At 34.4% G+C, this 12962-nt stretch overlaps 2 protein-coding genes across 3 annotated transcripts; one reads left to right on the plus strand and one right to left on the minus strand.

Moving 5' to 3' along the window:
• The first annotated feature begins 127 nt into the window (after nucleotides 1-127).
• On the plus strand, nucleotides 128-8583 carry LOC104230868 (interactor of constitutive active ROPs 2, chloroplastic-like). 2 transcript variants are annotated; one of them, XM_009783764.2, is made up of 5 exons: nucleotides 128-519; nucleotides 1756-1840; nucleotides 5895-6078; nucleotides 6557-8212; nucleotides 8313-8583. In XM_009783764.2, exons 2-4 carry the CDS (start codon nucleotides 1821-1823, stop codon nucleotides 8195-8197), a joined length of 1845 nt encoding a protein of 614 aa, XP_009782066.1. In that variant the 5' UTR covers nucleotides 128-519; nucleotides 1756-1820; the 3' UTR covers nucleotides 8198-8212; nucleotides 8313-8583. The 2 variants fall into 2 exon arrangements, with proteins under 2 accessions (XP_009782066.1, XP_009782065.1); XM_009783763.2 differs by having other exon boundaries at nucleotides 129-519; nucleotides 6554-8212.
• Nucleotides 8584-10319: 1736 nt separating this feature from the next.
• LOC138883729 (uncharacterized mitochondrial protein AtMg00810-like) lies at nucleotides 10320-11440 on the minus strand. Its single transcript, XM_070164436.1, has 2 exons — nucleotides 11198-11440; nucleotides 10320-10727 (listed from the first exon to the last, which is right to left on the minus strand). Exons 1-2 carry the CDS (start codon nucleotides 11438-11440, stop codon nucleotides 10320-10322), a joined length of 651 nt encoding a protein of 216 aa, XP_070020537.1.
• Nucleotides 11441-12962: the final 1522 nt, after the last annotated feature.

Raw genomic sequence — 12962 nt, forward strand, 5'->3', positions numbered from 1 at the left:
TCCAAAATAAATTTGAGAAATATATTTTGAAAATTGATGTTCAAACACATTTTTATTTTCAAACTAAATTTTATCCAAATCAGATTTTTCAAAACATATTTAGAAATATAAGGCCAAAAGCTAGCAAAAGGAAGACATGGTCAAGCGCTTGTTCCCCGAGCGTGGGCATTAATTTTTCCCATATCAGCACTTTTATTATCTTCCATTAATTATTCTTCTTTTTCTAGTTAAGTTATCCATACACTGACAAATACTACAAACAAACATAGAAGTGAAAGAAGACAGTAGTGAGCAGTGACTTGGGAAACTGCGTTAGAGAGCTTAGCTGAAGCTAGCCTACCACTCTCCTGCTAACTTTTGTGTGTGTGTGTGTGTGTACGAACACAACCCCTCAAGCTCTTCACCCCCACTCTTCTTAGGGTTCTTTCTTCTGCTTCATTTTCTTGGTCCTTGAGCCACATTTTCTTTTTCATTTTTTTCACAAGAAAGCTGGATTTTCACTTGGTTGAGATCTTCTTGGTAAGTTTAAACCTGTTCATTTATCTCAGAAGTGTCAAATAAGGTTTGTTTTTTGTTCGGTCTTCCCTCTCCTTATATGAACTTTGTAGTTGCTGAGACCACTGATTTCTCATATGGGTTGGTTTCTTTTCTGATAAAGTTTCAGTCTTTGAGGAAACGTTGTGTTTGTTTTACAATGTAGATTGACATATGTAGCTTTAGAGCTCTAGATTTGGAGGCTTTGTGTTTTGCAGCAGATGAAACTGATTTCCTCTTCTTCTTTTTTGGTCTACTTAGAAAGGGCAATGAAGAGTTTCTAATTTTTTAGGTCTATATCACTTAACATAAACATGAATGAGAGAAAAATATTACTACTATCCAGGAGCTTTAAAGAAGTGTGTGGTAGGAAGGAAAAAGCTTTCTAGGAAATGTTGATATGATGAAAGCAAAACATTTTCCCATCAAAAGGAGGAAAATGACTTTCCTCACTTACATGAGGAAGTTATTTTCCTAACAACTACTATCTTAGTTTGCCTCAGCTAAAATGAAAATTATTTATTAATCTCTAGTAGTCAATAGTTTAATCAAAAACCCCGATTTGCTGATATTATTATTAATTTTTGATAATACATGTACAAACGCCAAGAAAACATCGGAGAACATTTTTCAGGAAATTATTTTCCATGGAAAATGACTTTGGTCACACCAAACACACCCCAAATTTATTTTGTTTTTTATATATTTAATTTGCTTTGGTGCTGCATTTGTTGTCTCCTTGCAACTTGATGGACTTTCAGTTTTTCCTTCTTTTTGGGAAGCATTATCTGTTTATGTTCTTAAAAGTCACTAGTGATAACTGTGTTGAATGGACACTTTTGAAATGTTTGCTAAAATATGGTTTCAAATGTCATTTCTTCTTATGCACAATATTGTTCCAAAAATGTTATTGCTAAACAGTGTAAGCACTGGAGTAAAAGTTGAAGTAGAAGTTAAGAAAGTTGATAAATGGCTTACATAATGATAGTATTTTTTTCTCTTGGATTGCAAATTTCTTCCTCCTATTGTAAGCTTGTTGGTGGGAGTGGAGGTAGTTTATAAGGTGTTTTGTTGAAGGGATAGTGTTGTTTGTTTGGTGTTATATCCATTTTGAGTGTTAAAGTTTTCAGATTCCTCGATGAACCATTATCTATTTACATACAATAACATTTCTTTCTTCGGCAATGAATCCTCTGAAATGTATCCTTTATTGTGGGTCAGGTGAGTCTTTGAAGAAAGCAAATTTAGTTTGTCTTCTCTACATCTACCGCTGAGAGGATACCAATATGCAGACACCAAAAGGAAGGTATTTCTAATTCATTCACTCTGCTTTTCTTGATCTTCCTTCGCGAGTAACTCAAAAGAAGAATGTGAAAATAAAGTGGTTATTGGTTATGTTGTTAGATCAATTCAAGAGTATCTATCTTAATAATTTATCTACCACGAATTCTTAGTTTTAGTCCCTTTTATTTCATTCTTACATAGCCAAATTGACTTCCAAAACAGCAGATGATGACTGTCTTGAGCCATTGGTCCTTTGAGTGTTATACTGCTCTGCAACAGTAAATTAAAAATACTACAGTCTGAAGAAGCTAATATAGTTGTAAAATATATTTTTGAGATGTTCATAACTGAACTGTGCTACGAAAATTAACATGCTATTGGGTGTTCAAGAAGATCAGCTTTGCTATCTCCGGAAAAAGAAAAGTGAAGTATATTAGAGAAGATTAGATTCCTTTCTTTCATTTCCTGAACTGTCCAGCTTCTACGTTATGTCGTTATCCAGTTGTTGTATCTTATTTGTTTGTTATAGCTGTATTTAAATTTCCAATACGTAGCCTATTTCTTTGGTTAGTTAGCTGGGGCGGCTCAAGTGTAAATGGGGCGTAAAGCGAAAGTTTAATATGTGGCCTAGATATTTATAGAAATGTTATATTATATATTTTTATTTAAAATCTATTCTTCTAGCTTTTTGAGATGCAAAGTTGTTAATAATTTTGTTATAATCGATTTTTTCTAGTAATTCCTTTTAATTTTGATCTTAGATAAGATTTTATGATATAGCCAAGCCATTTAATCTTTCTTGAGACATTGTTGATCTTAGATAAGATTTTATCAATTTTAATTTTGAAAAACTTCTTTCTGCTGAAGCAACTATTAACATTATTCTATAAGCAATATAAGCATTTGGAAAAGAATCAAGTCTTTTTATTTGATTGAGTATATCGATTAGAGTATTATCTTCTACTTCTAGTATTTCTCTTAACACTTTTAACTTGGAAAATAAGTCTAAACCATCAATATCTGAGTGATTGTTGTGTTTTAAGGAACCTTCAAGGTTAAGACAATATTTCTTCAATTTCTCATCATCTAATGATCTCAAATTTTTACCATTAAATAGGAAACCAAAGATACTTTCATATACTTCAAACTGTTCAAATCTATTTTGAAGTGAAAAAATGGCTTGATCTACTATATATAAGAAGTAATCAACTCTAAAAGATTCTTCAGGAGACTTTGTGATTTCATTATCAACATTCTCACCAAACTGTTTCTTTCTATGTATTACACGTTTATTACGAAATTCAGGTTCTATATTCATCTCAAATGCAATTTCCTTAGCTGAAATCATGGCATTTGTAAATCCTTCTTCTCTATATTTTTCAAAAAAAGAAATTAGACCTCTTAGTTGATATATGGCAACATCAATAAGCATATCTTTTGATTGTAAACTTTTGCTAACTAAATTAACAACAAATAATACATCATACCAAATAGTCATGCCCAATAAAAATTTAAAATTTTCAAGCTCATAAGTTGCTGGACAACTTGCTTCACTTTTTGTTTTTGGATCCTCACTAACTTCTACTAATTTTATTAAAGCATCTCTTATTTGCGGAGACTGGAATCTTATTGCTTTAATACTTTCAATACGACTTTCTCAACGTGTTTGTGATAATGATTTAAGAGTTAGACTGGGTACACTATCTTTTAAAATTTTCCACCGCTTAGTGGAAGAAGAAAACAATGAATATATACGTTGTACTACTCCAAAAAATGATATTGCCTTCGTACAAGAGTTAGCCATGTCGCAAAGTACCAAACTTAGATTGTTACATCCACATGGTGTATAAAAAGATCTAGGATTTATATCGAGAAGTCTTTTTTGCACTCCTTGGTGTTTTCCCTTCATATTGGATCCGTTATCATATCCTTGTCCTTTTATATTATCAATATCAAGTCCAATATTTTTTATTTCATCTAGAATAACTTCAAAAATACCTTTTCCACTTGTATCATCCACTTTTAAAAACTCTAAAAAATATTTAGTAATTTTTATTGGAGTTGATGAAATATCCACACTTCGTAATATAAAAGACATTTGTTCTTGATGGCTTATATCTGGGGTGCAATCAAGTATGATTGAGAAATACTTTGTTTCTTTAATCTTTCCAATAATATTATTCTTAATTTCACTTGCCAATAAATTTATCAATTCATTTTGAATATTATGTCCGAGGTAATGATTTTGAATTTCATCATATTTAATTCGCCGAATATGTTCTTGCATGATAGGATCAAATTCTACAATCATTTCAATAAGACTTAAAAAATTTCCGTTGTTTTCTTGATAAATCTTTTCTTTTTTTCCCCTAAATGCCAAATTATTTTTACCAAGAGTTTTTATGACGGCAATAATTCTTGACAATACATTTCGCTAGTGCTCTCTATCTCTATTAATTTGGTCTTGCATATCTTTATCAATTGTTTTATTTTGCACAATCTCATTTCTAAGTCAATCCATTAACTCATATTAATAATATGTCCGTTCGTTGTTTCATGAGTTTTAAGCTTAGTACTAATATTTTTCCAATCTCTACTACCTTCACTAGCTAGTTTACTAATACTAGCACTAAAATTTGTATTAAATAGCTTGCAACAAAAACAAAATACTCTATCAAAATCTTTGGAATAAACCAACCATCTTCTTTCATGTTTTTCCCCATTTGCTAATTTTTGAAAATAATGTGTAGTAGAAAAGTGCCTCAAGAATTTATCCTTTGGAAAATCTATATCAGTAATTCTTGTTGGTTCCTTTTCTACTAATAAATCTCTCAACTTTGTATCAATATTAGTCCATTGACTAGGATTATATATATTTTTATGAATGTTATTTTTTAATTCATTTATTAGTTCTTGATATTCTTGAGAATTTTCGTCAGATTTCTCATAAACCTCTTCTTCTTCAATTTGGATTTTGTTATCATCTGACTCAACTAAGTTAGTGACTTGTTCATCTACATAACATTCTCCTATATTTTGCGATATAGTTTTTTTATTGTTAGTCAAAAATTTGTCTAAGAGCTCCTTTCTGAGATTTTATTAAATTTTCAACTTTTCTTTTCTTTTGGATTTTTGAATAACCAGATGCATATTTTCTTGTTGACATATTTATATTCTAAAAAAAATTAAACAATATGTACAAATTAGAATTAATAAAATAATAAATAACAAATAAAAATAATACTAGAAAGTTAGAATAATATTACCCGATAACTAACTAAATCAAGAAATTTGAAGACTTTGAGTCGTTGATTCCAATTCCAAAATATCCAGTTATTGACTGAATCTAGTAGAAAGAATTAAGAAGATATTAGTCAAAGAAAGGAAGAAGACGTCTCTATAATGAAAGAAAGAACAAGAATGATATGGATTGTATAGAGAAGAATTGAAACGTTGGGGTTGGGTATGGTCAATTACTTGGAAGAATAAAAAGTAAAGTTGTCCAATTAAATTAAAGTGACAACTATATTTTCTATTATTTTAAGTTTTAATTTATTAATATATTTAAAGTTTTTCTTTCTTTTTATATAAAAAGTATAAAAGTATTATATACATATATTATTGTTTTTAAAAAAACCTATAAAATTATTCCTAAAAATTGGGGGCCTAAGGCACTTGCCTTACCCCCTATGTAGTTAGAGCCGGCCCTGTTAGTTAGTTAGACTTTCTCTGTATATAAACTCATCACTGATTCAATTAAAAGAATGCAACAGTTTCCCATCTTTCAATATATGCCTCTACTCTTTAAGGTGACCCTGAGGGGAAGAATGGTAGAACAATAATTCAGAGTTCCATTTTGTCTTTTCATGTTGCAGCTGCAGATATTTGATATGTTATCGATCTTTGAAAATCTATTATTTAAACATCTACTTATAATACAATACAATAGAAATACTTTACCTCAGTTCTGTAAAGTTAATCTGCATGGCAGTTGTGAAATCATTCTCTACGTCTGCTGATAGTTCATGTCTTGTCTGCACTTGTTGTTCGCCTTCTCACATGTTTTTTGTCTGAAGGACCGTCTCTATTGAGGTGCCACAAAGGAAATCTCCAGCTACACCAAAGACAGCTCGAAAGCTCGGAACTTCAGGGCCAGATGTTGATTCTGTTTCATCTCTAAATCCAGCAAGCAGGACACCAAAAGACAAGAGTCCCAAAGTTGTTGGTCGCCGCCAGTCACCACGAAGTCCAGCAGTAGAGGTACTTGAGTAATACATTAAGCTTGACTTTCCTTGCACAATATCTGTGGTATATCAAACTTGTGCAAATAAAAATATTCCTTTATTAAGCTTTTAATTGTTGCTGTTTATCTCATTCTTTTAATTGGCAGTTAGAATATACCCTTTATGCTTATTAAAATCCGCAGAACCCTCTGCTACTGTTTCTTTCTTTGGTCAGTTTTTTCATTCTGTTATGGTGGAAATAATTGTCGTGCATTCATTAAACACAGTGCTCCTGCTATCTTGTTTTTCCCTTTAACTGCTGTCGCCTGTCTGACTTGCTGGTTCAAGGCAGTTGCACTGTTTGATGCAAACTTACTCTATTTATGCAACTTTAGAAGTTGAGAATTCACAAACTTTCTCTTGCTTATACTATTGCTGTTTTAGTAGCTATATTCCTACTTAAAAGTCCTCTAGTGTTACTAAGATGCTCATTGTTCTTTTGTAATACACAGCAGAAGCGTCTCGGCAGAGTGTCCGATTTGGAAGACCAGCTTGCTCAACTCCAAGAGGAGGTGAAGAAGGCAAAGGAACAACTCAGTTCATCAGAGTCATTGAAGAAAAAGTCTGAACAAGAGGCTGATGAATTCAAGAAGCAGATTGCGGCCATGTCAGAGAAGCTTGAGGAGTCTGAGAAGCCGCTGCTTGAGCGCTCAGATTCTGAGGAAGCTCGACTCCTGGAGCTACGCAAGATCTCACAAGATCGGGATCGAGCATGGGAATCTGAACTTGAGGCTGTACAAAAGCAGCATGAATTGGACTCTGCCGCTCTGGCTTCTGCCATGAATGAAATCCAGAAGCTTAAACTGCAGCTCGCTAGAGTAGCTGATTCTGAAGCTACTCAAGCTCACCATGCTGAATCAGCTCATGCTGAGACCCAAAGCTTAAGGGTAAAACTGAACGAAACCGTTTCATTGCTTGAGCAATTACAAATCCAGTTAAACAAAAGCAAGGAATCTGAAGCTAGTGTACTTGAAGAAGTGAGTAAAGCTCAGTTGGAGCTAGAAGTTGCAAAGCTGACAGGCGACACTCTATGCTCGGAAAGTTTGAAGGCAATGGAGGCTTGCAAATCCTTGTCATTGGAGTTGGAACAGTCAAAGGTTAAAGAGGCTGCACTGGAGGAACTTGTCAGCAATCTCCAGTCTGATCAAGTGAACAAAAGCATGAACCTGGTAGATCCTTCAGAAAGTGGAATTAATGTGGAAGCTGATGAACTCAAAACTGAGCTCAGTAATCTTAAAGATGAAGTAAATGAACTAAGAGCTGCATTGGAGGATTCCGAGAGAAGCTATCAGGAGGAATGCATCCAGAGCACCTTGCAGATAACAAGTGCTTACGAGATAGTGGAGTGTACAAAGTCTGAATCGATTCAAAGAGATACTGAATGGAATTCAAAGTTAAATGCTGCAAAAGCAGATATGGAAGAGTTAAAGGGGACACTGATGAACAAAGAAGCTGAACTACAAAAGATTTCAGATGAAAATAAGGGCCTAAATTTACAGGTTGAAGAAATACCGGCAGCTGACGGAGAAACTGAATTACAAGATGAATTGAAGAAATCAGAGTCAATCTTGGCAGATTTAAGGGCAAGTTTATTTGATAAAGAGACGGAGGTGCAGAGTACCACTGAGGAGAATGAGATGCTGAAGTCTGAAATGAAGAAGAGGGAAATGGAGAGTACCAAAGTGAATGACGAGGTTCTTGCCTTGGCAGAAGCTGCAAAAACTTCTGAAAGAGAGGCCCTGATGAAGCTGGGGTATTTGACTGAGGAAGCAGATAAAAGTAGCAGAAAAGCAGCACGGGTCATTGAGGAGTTGGATGCAGCACAGGCGGCTAACTCTGAGATGGAAGCTGAGTTGAGGAGGTTAAAAGTACAATCTGATCAGTGGAGAAAAGCTGCTGAAGCAGCTGCAGCTATGCTATCAACTAGCAATAATGGAAAATATGTTGAGAGAACAGGCTCTTTAGATTACCACACTATTGGTGGAAAGCTGCGTTCTCCATTGTCTGAAGATATGGATAATGATTACTCACCCAAGAAGAAGAATGGCAATATGTTGAAGAAGATCGGTAGTTTATTAAAAAAGGGCCACAAATAGATGCATATCGTGCAGGTTGCTTCCAAATGAACATTGTTCTATTTCTCTTATCATCATTGTCTAGTTCTTTCTAATTCTTGTTTTTGCTAATATATCTACTATTTTTCCTTCACAGGTATTTTTACTGAGCTTCAGCCTCCTGGAAAAATCTCTTAGCTGATTTTTGTAAAGCTATTCCAAAATTGATGAGGCCTCTGTGATCTCACCTGCCAATACTCATATGCTTCCTTAGGAGATAGTAGAAAGCAATGTAACTTAATTCGAAATTTTCAGTTTATTTTGCAGTTGGAGCTTTCACATATAGACTACTGTAAGTTCCAACATGTTCTACTAAGTGTAATGAATCCCAGGCAGTTGATTAATCGTAGAACTTGCTGTGTCAGTTACTTTAGATTTTTATAATTTAAAGATGGCAATATGGATGAATTCTCAATGTAGATTGGAACTAGTGTGTGCTTCATATAAGCACCTGTTTTTTGGATAGTACTTATATATTGAAGAGCATTAATAATTGTAGAAAAATTTAAAGGTGTGGTCCTTTGTTATTTTTAAAATAAGTATTTGGAGTAATTTCATAAATCTGAACACTTGCTTGAGGATACATGGGATGTTGCTAACTCTTCTACTAGATTTAGGAATCAAATTCATCACTTCCATTCTAATACAGGTTCTCAAGGCATTTACATTCTCAATCAAATAAAAACAAAGAAATCTTTATACATATTACTAGAAGTTATAATTTTATCTAATTGTACAATTAAAGACGTTTGAGTCCAAATTTCTAGCTAATTAGGCTTTGATACATTTTGAGTAACTTAACCAAAGGTCTCGAGTTTGAGTCTCTGGGTATGAAGTCGTCTTTGTTAGGGAGCACTTTACCCCTAATATGGGATTTCCTGACGCGAATTCGGATTTAATCGGGCCTCAATGTAGGTACTGAACACCAGAAAAGTAAATGGACTAAAGCACATATTCTTTCAAATGTCTAGTGCCATTATCTTTTCTTTTTTGTCAATTAATTCCCACTTTCTTTTTTCTTGTTTAAATTTTATTATTAAAAAAAAAAATTAGATCATAGAGCATGCAAATTTCTTGCGCATCTTTAAACAGAATCTTATCTATTTACTTTTAAAGATGTGAAGTAAGGAAAATAAATTGTCTTCTTGAGAAAAAAAGTAGAAACTCTATCAAGAAAAAATTAAGTTTAATAATTTTCTTTTCGATAGATCTAAAAAGGTCATTTTCTTAAATTTAAAATTGTAAAGAGGCCATGATGTACAAATAGCACGAGTTTCTCGAGGGTTTCATTTGGGCATATTCGATTATGGAGAATTAACTTAAATAGTTGTCCTCAATTAGACCTCATTTGTTTGCACTTAATGGAGATCTGAATCTTAATCATCCAGATCTCAGAAATTAAGTGCATTTATTTTTAAAGTCTGAATCTTTAATTATTAAGTTTATTTGTTTTTTTTACTTCACAACTGATAAAATTGATTGAATCTACACAATAATGCAACATGCAAGTGAATCTGAGTGAGAGATCTACAATAGAGATAGAGAGGAAATGAGATGAAGAAGGAGCTCTGTATTTTCACTTAAGAAGAGGAAGAAGAAATACACGTGAGGGTGGGCCTTTTATAACAGCCCACCTCTAATTGTCTTTAACATCTTTTCCTTTAAGAACAAAGCTTTCTAATCTTTACATCAAGCTGGTGGGTGAAATACATTAAGCACACCAAGCTTGGACAAAAGAAAATGATGATGTGCTGATCCTAGACCCTTGGTCATAAGGTCAGCCTGTTGTAGACTGGTAGAAATGAATTGTGGTGCCAATTGTCTAGCCTTGATTTTTTCTCAAAAAAAATGGCAATCTATTTCAATGTGTTCTTTCATGAAAGATGGGACTGGCTACTATTTGTAAAGCAGCCTTACTATCACAATGCAGAGGAACTGGTTGATGGATATGAACTTGAAGCTCCTTCAACAGTCTTAGAAACCATGTAATTTCTGCTCCTGCTGCTGCTAGACTCCTATATTCAGCCTCTGCAGAACTTCGACTCACAGTCTGCTGTTTCTTTGACTTCTAGGAAAGTAGAGAATCACCCAATTTGATGATGTATCATATGATTGATCTCCTAGTATTTGGGCAGGAGAACCAGTCAGAATCACAATAAGCAGATATGTTGTTGATAGGACCAGTACTTAGCAACATTCCAAGCCCTGAAGCTGATTTCCCATATCTGACCACACGCAATGCTGCATCCCAATGGGATTGTTTGGGCTGTTGCATAAATTGGCTAAGTACTTGAACTGCAAAACTAAGGTCTGGTCTAGTAATGATTATGTAGAGTAGCTTCCCAATAAGTCTTTGATAGCTTCCAATGTCTTCCGGTTCCGCATCCCCCTTGACTCCTACATGCTTGTCATAGTCGATGGTAATCAATTTCTGATTCAGTTCAATGGGAGTAGAAATTGGTTTGGTTGCTGCAAGTCTAGCTTCTAAGATCAATTGCAAAGCATACTTTCTCTAAGTAAGCAGTATCCCTTCATTTGATCTCAGAACTTCTATGCCAAGGAAATAACGAAATTCTCCTAGGTCTTTCACCTTAAACGAGCCGTGTAGAGTCTGTTTAGCCTCCTCTATCAGTTCTACATTACTGTCAGTTATAAGAAAATCATCCACATACACCAGGATTATAACAATGTGAGGACCTATTTTCTTAGTGAATAGAGAATGATCTTGAGCACTTTGAGAGTAACCACATTCCAGTAAAGCTTCAGTAAGTTTAATGTTCTATTACCTTAAGGCCTGTTTAAGGCCATATAGAGATTTGAGTAGTTTGCACATCTTATTCTCCCCTTTTTTCTGGAAACCCTGAGGTAAGTCCATGTAGACTTCCTCATAGATGTTTCCTTACAAAAATGCATTGTTCTCATCCATTTGGAACAAAGTCCAACCTCTTGATGTTGCATGCTGATTACTGTCCTCACAGTTACCATCTTAGCTACCGGAGAGAAAGTTTCATGATAATCGAAACCTTCTTGTTGACTATAACCCTTTGCCACTAATCTATCTTTGTATATCTCTATTTCCCCATTTGCTTTGTACTTGATCTTGAACACCCATTTAGATCCTATTGCTCTCTTACTTACTGGCAAGTTAATTATCTCCCAAGTAGCATTGTCCTCAAGAACCTTAATTTCCTGTGACATTGTGCTATCCAGTTCTTGTTCCTGCATGCTTCCTTGAAGGATTTAGGTTCAACCTCTGCTGCAAACACCCCTAAATAGGCCTAGTAATTGTTAGATAAATGATTGTAAGATACATAGTTGGAGATATAGTATGGCTTGGACTGTGATTTGCATATGGTAATGTAATCTTTTAGCCAAATAGAGGGTCTTGAAACTCTGTTGGATTATATGGTATGCAAATTATCATCAAGTAGTTGGCTTGTGTCTGTTTGATCCTCAACATCATCAGTCTCTGCTATTAGACTCACAGCTGGTTCAGAATCATCCACTGCTGCTTGTTCAATGGAGGCTGCTTGTTCAGAATCAGCTACTGCTGATGTGGTTTCTGAATCTACTGTTGTCACTCCCTCATTTGGAAGCTGCTCTTCAGTAGTTGAATGAAGAGCAGGTTGGTCAGGCATAAGTTCAGTTGGAACAACTGATGGTGTAGTATTTGGGAAGAGGTCTTCTTCTTCAATTTGCATTCCTTCCTTGAAAGGAAATGAATATTACATCTCTGTTGACAAATATTCTTCTGCTTTCTAGATCATACGACCTATACCCTTTTTGTGTTTCTGAATAGCCAATGAGAATAGATCTCCTTGTCCTTGGTGCAAATTTATCCCATCTAGGTAAATTACTTGCAAAACAAAGACATCCAAATACTCTTAGATGGTCTATTTTTGCTTGTTTTCCATGCAACACTTCATATGGACACTTCCCCTGTAATACTCTTGTGGGTAATTTGTTTATTAGATAGGCAGTTGTTCTTACACAATCCCCCAAAACCTTATTGGCACTGAGCTTTGGAACTTTAGTGCTCTTGCCATTTCCAATATATGCCTATGCTTTCTTTCAACTATACCATTCTGTTGATGGGTATATGGGCAACTACTTTGATGGATTATTTCTAAGGAAACCAACAGTTCATTACATTGAGAATTAAAAAACTCAGTACCATTATCTGACCTTAACACCTTGACAATCATACCAAACTGATTTTGAATTATTGTAACAAAGTTCTTTATTACAACTAATACTTCAATTTTTAACTGAATCAAACACACCCAAGTGTACCTACTATAGTTATCAACAATAGTAACAAAGTAATGCTTTCTATCATATGTAGGTACTCTGTGAGGTCCACATATATCTAAGTGAAGAAGTTGAAAAATTCCAGTAGAACTAGTACTACCAACAGGAAAATTTTGGCCTACATTGTTTAGCTAGTGGACATATTTGACAGTCCTCTTGTATATGCACATCAACTATATTCTGTAACTTTGGAATATGTTGCATTGCCTTCATTGAAGCATGTCCTAACCTTAAATGCCAAAGTTCAGTTTCTTCTCCCTTTCTTAGGAAAACTCCTGCAGCTGCCACTGCTATGTTCTCCTTAAGCAAGTAGAAACCATTATTCTCTCTACCAATCTACATCACTCTGTCACTGTAAAGATCTTGTAATATATACAGAAATCAGGGAAGAATGTGGCTGAGCAACAGAGATCCTTTGTGAGTTTAGATACTGACA

This window comes from Nicotiana sylvestris, chromosome 12 (assembly GCF_000393655.2).
Source record: "Nicotiana sylvestris chromosome 12, ASM39365v2, whole genome shotgun sequence".
Lineage (NCBI taxonomy): Eukaryota > Viridiplantae > Streptophyta > Magnoliopsida > Solanales > Solanaceae > Nicotiana > Nicotiana sylvestris.

Excerpts from the sequence above, each read along its gene's own strand:
- LOC104230868 (XM_009783763.2), top strand. The coding sequence starts at position 1,821 with ATGCAGACACCAAAAGGAAG. Across the intron at positions 1,841-5,894 it reads ATGCAGACACCAAAAGGAAG|GACCGTCTCTATTGAGGTGC; the intron begins GTATTTCTAATT and ends TTTTGTCTGAAG. Across the intron at positions 6,079-6,553 it reads CACGAAGTCCAGCAGTAGAG|CAGAAGCGTCTCGGCAGAGT; the intron begins GTACTTGAGTAA and ends TGTAATACACAG.
- LOC138883729 (XM_070164436.1), bottom strand. The coding sequence starts at position 11,440 with ATGCAGGAACAAGAACTGGATAGCACAATGTCACAGGAAATTAAGGTT. Across the intron at positions 10,728-11,197 it reads TCTCTCCGGTAGCTAAGATG|AGAAAGTATGCTTTGCAATT; the intron begins GTAACTGTGAGG and ends CTGCTTACTTAG.